The sequence below is a fragment of the Plecotus auritus genome (genome assembly GCF_963455305.1).
Source record: "Plecotus auritus genome assembly, chromosome: 1".
Classification (NCBI taxonomy): domain Eukaryota; kingdom Metazoa; phylum Chordata; class Mammalia; order Chiroptera; family Vespertilionidae; genus Plecotus; species Plecotus auritus.
Window position 1 is genome coordinate 223,677,425 of NC_137770.1, and position 13,787 is coordinate 223,691,211.

At 38.7% G+C, this 13,787-nt stretch overlaps 1 protein-coding gene across 2 annotated transcripts in view; it reads right to left on the reverse strand.

Moving 5' to 3' along the window:
- The window catches only part of KLHL5 (kelch like family member 5), an 89,325-nt gene that overhangs the window by 6,692 nt on the left and 68,846 nt on the right, over positions 1 to 13,787 (reverse strand). For both annotated transcript variants that reach the window (XM_080656496.1, XM_080656495.1), the window contains exons 7-9: positions 9,836 to 10,060; positions 6,768 to 6,930; positions 1,500 to 1,712 (exon numbers count right to left, since the gene is read on the reverse strand). In XM_080656496.1, the coding sequence (XP_080512622.1) occupies positions 1,500 to 1,712; positions 6,768 to 6,930; positions 9,836 to 10,060 (601 nt within the window). The remainder of the gene's footprint in view (positions 1 to 1,499; positions 1,713 to 6,767; positions 6,931 to 9,835; positions 10,061 to 13,787) is intronic.

The window sequence follows — 13,787 nt, forward strand, 5'->3', positions numbered from 1 at the left end:
CATGGGTAGTCTGAATTAGTGTCTCCCCAATACAGGTGAAATGCAGGTGTAACATTCCTGCTTTCTCAAGAAAAACACCAGCTAACTCTGCTTATTATTTCACAGAAAACAATCATTATCACCAACAAACCTACATTTCACTTTTTATTCTTCTTTTAGTTATTTATAAATTACTAAGTAACATGCACATATGTATTAACTTCCCATTTCTCTTTAAAGATCCAAAATTCTTAAAAAGGCCTCAATACTTTACATGACCTGCCCCTACCTCCATTCCACTCTCCCTTCTCTCCTGCCACTCTCTCTGCATCACTCTGTTCTCTGGCTACAGTAGTTGCCTTTCAGTTTCTGAATGAGTCATATTCCTCTCTGCATTGGAGTGCTCATACATGCTCCTGTTGACTCTACCTCCCAAACCCACTCAATTGCTCCATTCCTTGAACTTGACTGAACATAACAGATGGGGCCTGAACTACTGTCCAAATCCTCCACTGATGGTAGGCTCTTTACCTGGCCCCACACTTGAGTTTTATGAGGCCAGTTTGGATGACTTGTCAAAGCTTCTAAGCATCATGAGCCTTTTATTATTATATAGTATTTTATTTTATATCAAAATGTGTTAGAAATACCCCGTTCCTTTTCACTTCTTAATTAGCCTCTAGCCCAGTGGTTCCCAACCTTTTCTTTGCCATGCCCAACCTAAGCATCTCTAAAATCCTGATGCCCCCCAACCCCCCCCCCATGACATATAATTCTCATTATTCAAAAAATGAACTTCTATTCACATGGAGGAAGCCTAAAGGCCATTAACTTGGTCTAAACAAGCTTCCGAAGAACATGGCATCCATGAAAGAGAAAAATAAAAGAACGAAAGGACAGTTGAAGCACTGAGGAAGAAATCACTAAGAAATTGTTAAAAAATAATAATATGAAGTGATATGAAAAAATAGCAAATAAAGTTTTAAAACATATAGCAGAGAACTGAAATGCATAAATATGTCACAATATATAGTTATATACTGTATATGAGGCCCCTAGAACCATAAGAAATGCAAAAAATTCACTGTTAATAACTTATTCTTGAATTGACCCCCTTAAAAATCAAATTGCTCCCCTGTGGGGCATGTGCCCCACGTTGGGAACTTCTGCTCTAGCCCCTAATTAATTATCTCTGAAATTCACTGAGCTCCTTTTCTTTTTTATTAGTTATAGTGTCTAGTACAAAATGGTATACAACAAACGTTTTTCCTACGATTCAATTAATAAATTATATAATCAATTCTAAGGTAAAGTTGAAGCAGGCAGTTATAAGACAAGAATCTGAGGAGGCGGTTAGGATGCAGACTGAGAGATGGCAGAGCAGACAACCCAATATTTACAAAGCTCCTAAGGAAAATTGCATGTGGTGGATGCTAAATAAAGAATTATAAATTTTTCTGAAAGTGTCTGAGGCATAAAGCATTCTTTTTTATTCCTAGTTTTCCTGCACAAGAAATTACCTCTCCACACAGTCTGAGAGTCTGGAGGTCAAGTTGGAAGCGGGAGCATCGTGCCCTCCGATAGCATACAGCAATCCATTCCAGGTGGTTACGCCTACTCCCCCTCTCCTTTTAGACATTTGTGCACAGAGTGTCCACTTATTAGTATGAGGATCAAAACATTCTACTGACTTGAGACAAGAACTTCCATCCCGACCACCAACTGCATAAAGTCTGTAAAAAGAACAAACAGAATGATAAGTAAGAAAGAGTGCTACACTTAAGTCAAAGAGGTTATTCTCATGTTATTTCTATTAACTTAAGGTGCCATTGACTATAAGACACGCTGTCAATTTATGTTCCATTAGAAACATGATATGTTGCCAATTAAATGACATATGTATATATCTGGATATATCAGATATCACTAAGTATACATATAAAAGAACACCAAACTCATGTGAAAGCAATGACAACTGTTTCACAGCTGCCATCTTTCTGCCCTTGGCTGTAAGATGCACTGCATTTTTAGAGACGTTAAAATGTGTCTTAGAATATAGAAAATATGGTATATAAATGCTGCCTTGGTCAACTTTAATTCATTTTCAATTAAGATACAGTACTAATTTGAAAGTCTTTTACTCTAAATATGTATCAAATGTTTTATTTATTTTTATTTATTTATTTTTTAAATATACTTTTATTGATTTCAGAGAGGAAGGAAGAGGGAGAGATAGATAGAAACATCAATGATAACAGAGAGTCACTGATTGGCTGCCCCCTGCACGACCCCACTGGGGATCGAGCCCGCAACCCCGGGTATGTGCCCTTGACCGGAATCGAACCTGGAACCCTTCAGTCCACAGGCCGATGCTCTATCCACTGAGCCAAACTGGGTAGGGCTCAAATGTTTTAAATATTTGAACATTTTAATATTTTTATTAGGCACAAACTCTTCTTGTACTTATTATTTACTTGTAGTGCTTCATAGATATTTTTCTATTGGTTTTTTAAAGAAAGAGTAATAAATTCATGCCCTGACCATGTGGCTCAGTTGGCTGGAGCATCATCCCATGGACCAAAAGTTTGCAGGTTTGATCACTAGTCAGGGCATGTATGAGGCAACCAATCCATGTTTCTCTCTCACATCGATGTTTCTCTGTCTCTCTCCCCCCACCTTCCTTTCTCTCTCAAATCAATAAAAAACATAACCTTGGGTGAGGATTAAAAACAAAAGAAGAGCAATAAATTCAGTTCATTGCTACTATTAAAGGTCATGCATTTTTAACTTATAGAGGCCTTAGTAAACATTTAACTATATTTTTATTTTCAAGAAATTATATTTGAACTGTACCAAGTTTCTGCCCATTAAAATTTTAAGTATTTACATTTGGATAATACACATATTTTAAAGACAGATTTCATAATTTTAATCCATAATTTAAAGTTCACTATGTCACTCAATCTAGTTTTTAAATAAGATGATCCTATTTTAAACAGCAACATAAGGTTATAGTAATTGTTACAACAAGTTGTAAGTTTAAGCTATATTATAATACGGAAATTTCAAATTATTTGAAACTTTAATCTGTTAAAATTTGTAATCTGTGAAGTACTACTTTTTCTGTGTCACTGTTCTTAATATTAAACTATTCTAATCTTTAACCAGTAGTTGATAGAATAATTACCTAAATATTTATCACAGAATATTAGAAGACATCAGTAAGTAGAAAATACCAACAATTAAAAATACACGTATACACACGTAACACGCATGCATGCGCGCACGCGCACACACACACATTTTAAAATGTAAAATATTTTACAGGACTAAATATTTTAAAATGTAAGATTTAGGCCTTTCCTGACTTTTAAAATTAGGTCTTCCTTAACTTTAAAAATTATGATCAAGAATGCCGATGGTTGACCCTGGATGGGTAGGGCATATACAAGAAGCAACACACACACACACACACACACACACACACACACACACACACACACACACACTGTACAAGAGGCTTCAAGGCACCTTACCCTCTTCACAATGAATTCATGGATCTTCACTGTGAAAAGGGCTGTAGTGAACTCTGGGGCCAGACTCTCTGGGTTTGAATCCTGGTTCTGCCACTTAACACTTACCAGTTGTGACTGTGGACAAGTTATTTAACTTCTACCTGCCTAATTTCACCATCCCTAAAATTTAGAAGCCCTGCCTCAGAGGATTATTAATGATTATTTTAAAATTACTTTGAACAGTATTTTATATATGGTATATGGTATACATGCTTGAGAGGATAATGAATTCTGTCTCTATTTGCATTCTTTTAGAAAATGATGTTTTTAGAAAATATTAAATGTACAAACAACATTTATACTATGCTAATATTAAGGGCTAAATTGTATTGGTAACGCTTTGTGAAGAATCATTCTCTCAAGCAATGGTCTTTAAACTGTATTCTAAGAATAGGATTCTATGGAGGACTTGAGGATGTCCCCAAAATGGTTCATTTGAAATTTAAGTTTTTGTTTTTTTTAAATATATTTTATTGATATTTTACAGAGAGGAAGGGAGAGGGACAGAGAGCTAGAAACATCGATGAGAGAGAAACATCGATCAGCTGCCTCCTGCAGACCCTCCCCCCCCACCCCGGGGATGTGCCCGCAACCAAGGTACATGCCCTTGACCAAAATTGAACCCGGGACCCTTCAGTCCACAGGCCGACGCTCTATCCACTGAGCCAAACCGCTTTCGGCTGAAATTTAAGTTTTAAAAAATAGTTTTAATTTTCAAAAATATCACCTGGCTTAATTAAGTGCAAGATTCAGAACTCATCTTTCTTTCCCATGACAGTACCTATTACAATAAAAAAAGAAATAGTATGTCAAATTGTGACAGTCTTATACTAAATATTTTAAAATGTAAGATTTAGGCCTTTCCTGACTTTTAAAATTAGGTCTTCCCTAACTTTAAAAATTATGATCAAGAATGCCGATGGTTGACCCTGGATGGGTAGGGCATATACAAGAAGCAACTCTTTCTCTTTCTCCCTCTCTCTTTTTCAAATCAATAAAAATAATTTAAAAAAAGAATGTCAATGGTTGGTAGATACTGTTTGAGATTAAACTCAGAAAAAAATCTAACTGAGGTTTCCTGAGATTCTAATTAAATTGCTCTAGTAGTTAAAATAACTGTTACTATTTTCAGCTGATTTTTGAATCAGGATTTTCTTCACTTGGACTACCAAAACAAAACAAATTATCTGGGTGTTCTTTTAAATAGCCTTTTAGTCTTCTACACTAAAATTTATAATAAATAATTATTATAAACTCGAGCTTATAATACATTTAAAATAAGCTTAGAGTAAATTTGAACCTCCATTTGTCTTAAGTAATGAGGTTTTAGTAAGATTTCATCTGAAAGAGAGATTCTACTATCAAAAATATTTGTCAGCCAGTGGTTTAAAAGTAGCCAAGCAACTGAAAGTCTAAATAAAGCTTCTTACCGTCAAACATGGTAGAATGGAAAATTTAACACTTTGAAATTTTTAAGATACAGAGTGAAACTCATAAGGCATTGAAACAGTTCTTTCCTAAAGAAACAACTATATTTTGCATTAGGAAGCATTGCAAAATAAATTAAAGTAACAAAACAGTAGTTTATCCAGGTTTTTCATTTTATAGATTAAATTTTAATCAATAAAGAAATTAAAATGCAAAATAAAATGAGGCATGGAGAAATGATTTGTTCTTTTGTTTTAAAATTATTTTTATTTTATGTTAAAAAATCTTTATTATTGAAAGTATTATATATGTTCCCGTTTTCTCCCCCATTGATCCCTCCAGCCTGCCAATTTTTTATTTTTTATTAAATTTATTGGGGTGACATTGGTCAGCGTGAACATATAGATTTCAGGTGTGGGTTTCTATGCTACAAGATCTGTATATTGCACTGCGTGCCCACCACCTAATGTAAAATCTTTTACTGTCACCTTATATTAGGACCTCCTTGTCTCCCCACCCCCTTTCCTTTGGCAACCACCACACTGCTGTTTGTGTTCATGAGTTTCAGTTTTATATCCTACACTAGAGGCCTGATGCATGAAATTTGTGCAAGAGTAGGCCTTCCTTCCCCCTGCTGCTGGCACTGGCTTCCAGCAGGCACCCGGGACCCAGGCTTCTCTCTGGCCGCCGGTAGGCACCTGTCTGGTCTAATTAGCATATTATACTTTTATTATTATAGATATGAGTGAAATCATATGGTTCTTAACTTTTTCTGACTGACTTGTGTGATTTGTTCTAAATCACAAAGGAGTGGTAAAGATGCATAATTTATTTTTTCAATCAACTGCATACTTTTTTTGAAAACTAAAAACATAGTTTCTATTTTTCCAGATTCTGAATATATACTGAAAATGGACACCAACAAAATAGTTAAAACAGCCCAGAAAGAGTGGCTCAGTGGTTGAGTGTAGACCTATGAACCATGAGATCATGGTTCTATTCCCCCATCAGGGCATATGCCCAGGTTGTGGACTTGATCCTTGGTAGGACATGTGCAGGAAGCAGCTGATCAATGATTCTCTCTCATCATTGATGTTTCTCTCTCTTTCTTCTTCTCCCTTTCTCTCTAAAATTAATTAAAATATATTAAAAAATAGTTAAAACATTGCAACTTAGTTAAAGCAAGCTTAGAAAAACACTGGTTTATGAATGAGCACACACTGTTCTTGGGGTGAGTGAAGCACTACTGCATCTAAATGGTGTCAGGACTTTCTTCACTAAGGCTGCACACTTCAACTTACTGTTGAAATATTTATATCAGAACTCTTAAAAAAGAGACTATTTAAATAATTTGTTTACATCACTCGAAGTATTTACCTTTTGTGATTTACTTATGTATATTCTTAAGTTGGACATGATATACTATATAATAAAAGGCGAATATGCAAATTAACCAACCAGTAGAACAACCAGTCGCTATGACGTGCACTGACCACCAGGGGGCAGATGCTCAATGCAGGAACTGCCCCTGGTGGTCAGTACGCTCCCACAGGGGGAACACTGCTCAGCCAGAAGCTGGGCTCACGGCTGGTGAGCGTAGTGGCGGTGGCGGGAGCCTCTCCCACCTCTGCAGCAGTCGGACATCCCCCGAGGGCTTTGGACTGCCAGAGGGTGCAGGCCAGGCTGAGGGACCCCCCCTGAGCACACAAATTTCATGCACCGGGCCTCTACTAGCTTAATAAATTTAGTTTATTGTTTTAAAGAGAACTTTAAATATTTTCTTACTTGCCACTTAGTACTGCCACACCTACTGTGCTCCTGGGAGTGGACATAGTGGCAACAAAATTCCACTGGCGCGCCTGAGGGTCCCATCTTTCCACTGTGTTCAGATAGCTCCAGCCATCATGCCCTCCAACTGCATACATGGGACCTTCCAATACAGCCACACCTATAAGACAAGAATGACTTAAAAATCACGTTTTAATTGAAATGTAAGTACAATGAATTTTAAACATGCAAATTTAAGCAAAAATTTATGATGTAGACATCTGGTTTACTCACAGCTCTTCTTAGTTGACAGGTGGGTGAGTGAGGGGGAGAAACAGCACTATAGCTCTGGTCTTAAAAGTTTTACAGTGCCCGTGACTCAGTGGGTAGAGCATCAGCCTGCGGACCAAAGGGTCCTTCTTGGGTTTGATTCTGGTCAAGGGCACATACCTTGGTTGCAGGCTCCGCCCAGGCCCGGGCCCTGGTCAAGGCGTGGGCAGGAGGCAACCAATTGATGTTTTTCTCTCTGTCTGTCCCTTTCTCTTCCACTCTACCTAAAAATCAATGGAAAAATATCCTCAGATGAGGATTAACAAAAATAAATAAATAAATGTCTAAAAATATGTTAAAAAAGTTTTAGAGGCAGTATTTTGAGGACCAGCAGTGAATTATTGAATGCAAAAATAAAGTCTCTATCATTGCCTTCTCTGTGCCTCTTTAAATTTTTCTGGGTTTTACTCATTAGTGCTTAATAAATAAAACACATTAATGCTAAAGATGTTTAAATAAGCATTTCAATTAGGTTAGATAATACTAATTGTCAACACAAAATACACGTCAAAAGGTGGCTCATAAGCCCATCATACTACACTAAAATATTCATGCTTTGGGGAGAAACCAAGATGGCGGCATAGGTAAACACCTAAACTGCTGCCTTGCACAACAATTTCAAAATTACAACTAAAAGACAAAACGGACATCATCCAGAACCATAGGAAGGCTGGCTGAGTGGAAATCCTACAACTAGAAGGAAAGAGAAAAGCACACTGAGACTCAGAGGAGCTGCAGGAGGCAGAGGTACCGAGGCATGCGTGTGTAGAGGGCGGGCAACTGAGTACGCGGCTGGCTTTCTCGAGCGGGAGGGAGACAAAAGCTCCCGACTGCACTGAACTCCAGTTCCAGGCGAGACTCTGGGAACCCAGACTCATTCGGAGAGAAACTGGACTGTCTGGCAGCAGGCGGAACTCGAGGGCAGCTTTACTTTCTCTCAGAGGTGCTTGCAGCGATTACCATGGGACACTGAGACACAGGGGCCTCATAGGGCAGGGCTGATGGGAAACCAATGCTGTCTGCTCCGTCCTGAGACTCCACCCCATCCAAGCTGAGCACAGAGGCTTTTGTAAGTCTTGTCTCATAAGGGTGTTTCCAGCACAGAAGTCCTCCCAGCATAGACACAGCTGATCCTCACAGCCAATTGGCCTGGAGGTCAATTCCTCCCAGTGATACCAACAACAATCAAGGCTTAACTACAACAAGACTGTGCACGCAGCCCACAAAGGGGTGCACTAAGAGTGTCTACCTCAGGTAACTGGGGAGGCTGAGCCACTGGGCCCTATAGGACACCTAGCACACAAAGCCACTCTATCAACTCTGGGAAGCAGCCAAAATGTGGAGACAAAGAAACAGATCACAAATGAAAGAAATGGAGGAAAGCAAATGACTGGATATAGAGTTCAAAACCACAGTTATAAAGTTTTTCAAGAATTTTCTAGAAAAGGCCGATAAATTTAGTGAGACCCTCGAGGATATGAAAAAGGACCAACTAGAAATTAAGCATACGCTGACTGAAATAAAAAATATTATACAGAGATCTAACAGCAGACTAGAGGATCGCAAGAATCAAGTCAAAGATTTGAAATACAAAGAAGCAAAAAACACTCAACCGGAAAAGCAAAAAGAAAACAGAATCCAAAAGTTTTAAGATAGTGTAAGGAGCCTCTGGGACAACTTCAAGCGTACCAACATCAGAATTATGGGGGTGCCAGAAGAAGAGAGAGAGCAAGATACTGAAAACCTATTTGAAGAAATAATGACCGAAAACTTCCCCCACCTGGTGAAAGAAATAGACTTACAAGTCCAGGAAGCCCACAGAACCCCAAACAAAAGGAATCCAAAGAGGACCACACCAAGACACATCATAATTGAAATGCCAAGAGCAAAAGACAAAGAGAGAATCTTAAAAGCAGCAAGAGAAAAACAGTTAATTACCTACAAGGGAGCACCCATATGACTGTCAGCTGATTTCTCAACAGAAACTATGCAGGCCAGACGGGAGTGGCAAGAAATATTCAAAGTGATGAAGAGCAAGAACCTACAACCAAGATTACTCTACCCAGCAAAGCTATCATTCAGAATTGAAGGTCAGATAAAGAGCTTCACAGATATGAAAAAGCTAAAGGAGTTCATCACCACCAAACCAGTATTATATGAAATGCTGAAAGGTATTCTTTAAGAGGAAGAAGAAGAAAAAGGTAAAGATAACAATTATGAACAACAAATACATATCTATCAACAAGTGAATCTAAAAATCTAGTGAATAAAAAAATCTGATGAACAGAATAAACTGGTGAATATAATAGAATCAGGGGCATAGAAAGGGAGTGGACTGACAATTCTCGGGTGGAAAGGGGTGTGGAGGGTGCGGGAAGAGACTGGACAAAAAGCGTACACCTATGGATGAGGACAGTGCAGGGGCGGGGTAAGGGCAGAGGGTGGGTGCGAACTGGGTGGTGGGGAGGTATGGGGGGAAAAAAGAGGAACAATTGTAATAATCTGAACAATAAAGATTTATTAAATTAAAAATAAAATATTCATGCTTTTATTTGTATTAGTTGCACATGTATGTTTATGCACATGCTTGTTTTCTCTGCTCCTACTCCTCAGATGAGAGAGAGCATGTGAAGAAATTCTTGGTGACCTCTTCTGACTCTGCAGCTGCCACACTGGTCTTGCTCTGCCTGGTACAGAATGTATACATGCCGTGGAGGCCTAATCCTGCTTAGGAACAAATCTGAAGTGATACTCACCAAGGCCGTGCCTATGTGTGGACATAGGAGGCATCACACTCCAAGTTTTTGTTTTGGGGTTGTAGCATTCTACAGTATTCAAAGTCTTCAGTCCATCTCTTCCTCCAACCACGTACAGTTTGTCATCTAACACGGCAACACCAAACTGCAGTCTCCTCCCGTTCATATTTGCTACAGGAGTCCACATATTGGTACGGAGATCATATTTTTCAATGCTTGTTGCTCCTTAATGGTAATACATAAAATTATGTAAATAAAAATTTTACCATGATTGAGTATTTTATGACATTATACAGATAAAAGTATAATTTTATTAACATTGACAATAATACTTTTATTATATTCCAGTAAGCCCCTGCATGATCTGACCCCTGCTTGTATCTCTGACCCTGTCTGCTAATATTCTCCAGGGCATTCACCAGGGCATACATCTCCTACTATTTATTCTCCAGGGCATATATTACGCTCTGGTATTAAAAGATCAAGTAAAAGAAAATTATTTGTCAAAGAAGGCCGAGAAGCATTAGCTAGAAGTGGGAGGAAAACCAGGGTAGTTTAGTGTCATGAAAGTCAAAGGGAAAAAAGTTTATAGCAGGGAGTACTATGAACAGTATCAAATGCTACTGAGAGGGCAAAATAAGATGAAAACTAAACAGATTACTGGTGACTTTAAGGAGAGTCCTTTGTTTGAGTGGTTAAGAGGATTGGGAGGTGAGGAAATGGAGACAGTGAACACAGATGATTCTTCGGAGACATTTGGCTATAAAGGGGAGGAGAGAAATGTAGAAATTACGAGATGGGTTGAAGGAGGTTTTGTCTTGCTTTGCTTTTAAAATTGGAAAAACCTGAGTTTGTTTAAAAGGTAATGGGAAGGATGTAATTATAAGGAGAGAAGCTGAAGATACAGGAGATGACGAGATCCTGAGAGGCAGGAAAGAGTAATATCAGAGCACAGGTGAGGGGCTGGTTTCACAGCGGGAGTGAGAGGACACATATTCTATTGCAACCAGGGAGGACAAGAGCGTAAGTATGGATCATGTGCTTTGGGAACTGAGTGTGGGAAGTTTAGGAAGTAACTATTTGATGGTGTCTACATTTTTGTAAGAATTGGAGGAGTCAAAGAACTCATGTTCTATTTATGAAGTGAGACCAGTGGAGTTAAGGGGAAAAAAAAGCCCACCCCTCTAAAAAAAACCCACCCTCAGTTACAAAGTTTAGTTAGTGTCTACTTTACTCCCCTCTTCTACACTTTTAATATAACATGCAATCAGTGCTATTCTTATAGGATACCAGTCAGGACAAACATTTATCCTAACGAATTTATTGCAATTAGATCATCAGAGCACCAATATTATTGATAATCTCCTAAAATTTAGAAATAGTTTTATTATATATGTTATCAAATTTTCTCATTGTAGTTTTCATTATTTTTTATTCACTCTATAAAAATTTTAGGTTATTTTAAATAAATACCAAGTCTTTTTCCATCTCTATATTTTCTCAGGGCCATAAAATAGATTCCCTTGTACATAGTAGCTGTTCAAAAATACTTTTGAATTTGAATAGTCTTTTTAAAAAAATCTTCACCTGAGGATATTTCACCATTTATTTTTAAAGAGAGTGAAAGAGAGAGGGAAAGACAGAGAGAAATATCGATGTGAGAGAAACACATCAATTGGTTGCCTCCTGCACGTGCCCTGAACCAGGGCCTGGGTCAGGGAAAGCCTGCAACTGAGGTACATGCCCTTGACTGAAATCAAACCCAGGACCCTTCAGGCCACAGGCTGATGCTCTGTCCCCTGAGCCAAACCGACTAGGGCTGAATAGTCTTTCTTTGTAATTTTTAGCTATAAGGAGATTTTACTCATACACTCAGATTGTTTTTGTCTAATGGTATACTTGATGCACTTTAAATTTGATCTTAAAACTATTCCTTCGTTAATGTATTTTCCTTGCTAATGGATTTAAGAAATATTTATTTCATTTTGATTTTAACTTATTTTTTGTATCTAATTCATTAACCAGTATCATAATCTTATAAGTTGGTAACAAAAATTCTTTTGCTAATATCAAACATAATCTTACATAAAGTCTTAAAACACTATCTGAAACATATATCTTAAATATATATCTCAAAGCATAAGAAAATCCTAACAACTGCAAAATTCTACATAAAAGTTTAGAACTTCCCTAATTTATACCGAAGAATTAACTTTTAAAAATAGGCACAAATATAACATTTTCCTAGTGGCTATTTAGAACCATTCCCAGTTTATTTGTTGGACTCTATACAAAACAGACACATGACGGATCAAGAACCCAATGAGCAGACTACTATTCAACTAACGTGAACAGCTTTTCTTTATTAAGAATATGGTAAGGCCCAGGAAGACAGCTTGAATAGGATGGAAGGTCAGAGTATTATTAAGAAAAACTCAGAAATAATGTTGGTCAAGCCACAAGGGCCAGATTACGGTAACCCTTGAAATCTAGAAAGGGAAATTTACACTTTTTGTGGTAAGAAATGAAAATTACTGGAGCTTTTGAGCAGGAAAAATGGCATGTTAACAGAAGAGTTAATGAAGCAGAGAGTACTGTTTGAAGTTCTCTCTCCGTATCCTTATCTACAGAAGAGGTTAATAATAATATTCAGCTCTGAAAGTTGCTATGAAGATAAAATGATATAGAATAATGCCTGGCACACATGAACAACATAAATTAACATGGCCAAAATATGTGGGCTTACAGGAGGCTAGCTGGAACTAGAAAGATACAATGGAAATGTGGAATAATAAGACCCATTTGGAGGAAGTCACTTGGCGACTGGGGGCAGGGGGTGACAGTAGATATATATTGTTTTCTCTGGGTACTTAGAATCTGAGTCCCATTCTCATGCTTGGGGAATTCTCACGGTATGTATGAGCCTTGATGACAGTCAGGAACTCATCTCCCAGAAAGCTGAAAAGACAGATATACATTGTCTTTGCCCTTGGAAGTTTAGGACTACAGACTGAGCTAAATGTAGTCAATTGGATGCTTGCACCTGGGATGTAAAATTGAAAGCAGGATTTATAAAGAAGGGACAGTAGATATAGCTCCTGCCTATTTCTCAATAGCCTTCCAATAAATGTCTATCTCCTTAAATGAATAGACAGCAGAGCTGGTGTCCACTGAGGAACACAGAACTAAGAATCCAAGTTTTCAAGTCTGGGAGACATGGTCAGAGAAGATTTGAACACACAAAGTTTGAGGTGAAAGTTGAACATAAAACAGTACATTTTATATAAGCTAGAATTATAAGAATAAAATAAAGTTAGAGAGCATCTACACTAATAAAAGAGAAACATGCAAATTAACCATCACTCTGCTACACCCACAAGCCAGGCCCACCAGCTAATCAGGAGCAAGTATGCAAATCAACTCAACCAAGATGGCGGCTGGCCATGGAGCTGGAGCAAGAAGGAGGCTAGGGTTGCCCCGGCAATGGAGGAAGCCAAGCTTCCTGCCCTGGCTGGCCCTGGCCTCCGCTCAAGGCTACAAAGTTTCAATTATACAAGATAAATAAATCCTAGATACTTGCTTCCAGCTGGCCCTGGCCTCTGCTCAAGGAAACACTGAAAAAAAAAAAGGAAAAAAGGAGGGGCTGGGACCTTGGGTCACCGGGGGTGGGGGGAGGGTGATCAGGCCAGGATGGGATGGCAGGGGCCTTTGGGGGTAAGCAGAACAGCAGGGGGGCCAGTTGGGGGTGAGCAGGCCGTCAGCGGGGGTCAGTTGGTGGTGATCAGGACAGTAGGGGTGGGGCAGTTTGGAGTGAGCAGGCCAGCAGGGGGGCAGTTGGGGGTAAGCAGGCCAGTGGGGAGGGAAGGAGGGGGCAAGCAGGCCAGCAGGGGGAGCAGTTGGAGGTGAGTAGGCTGGCATGGGGGCAGTTGGGGGTGATCTGGCTGGCGGGGGG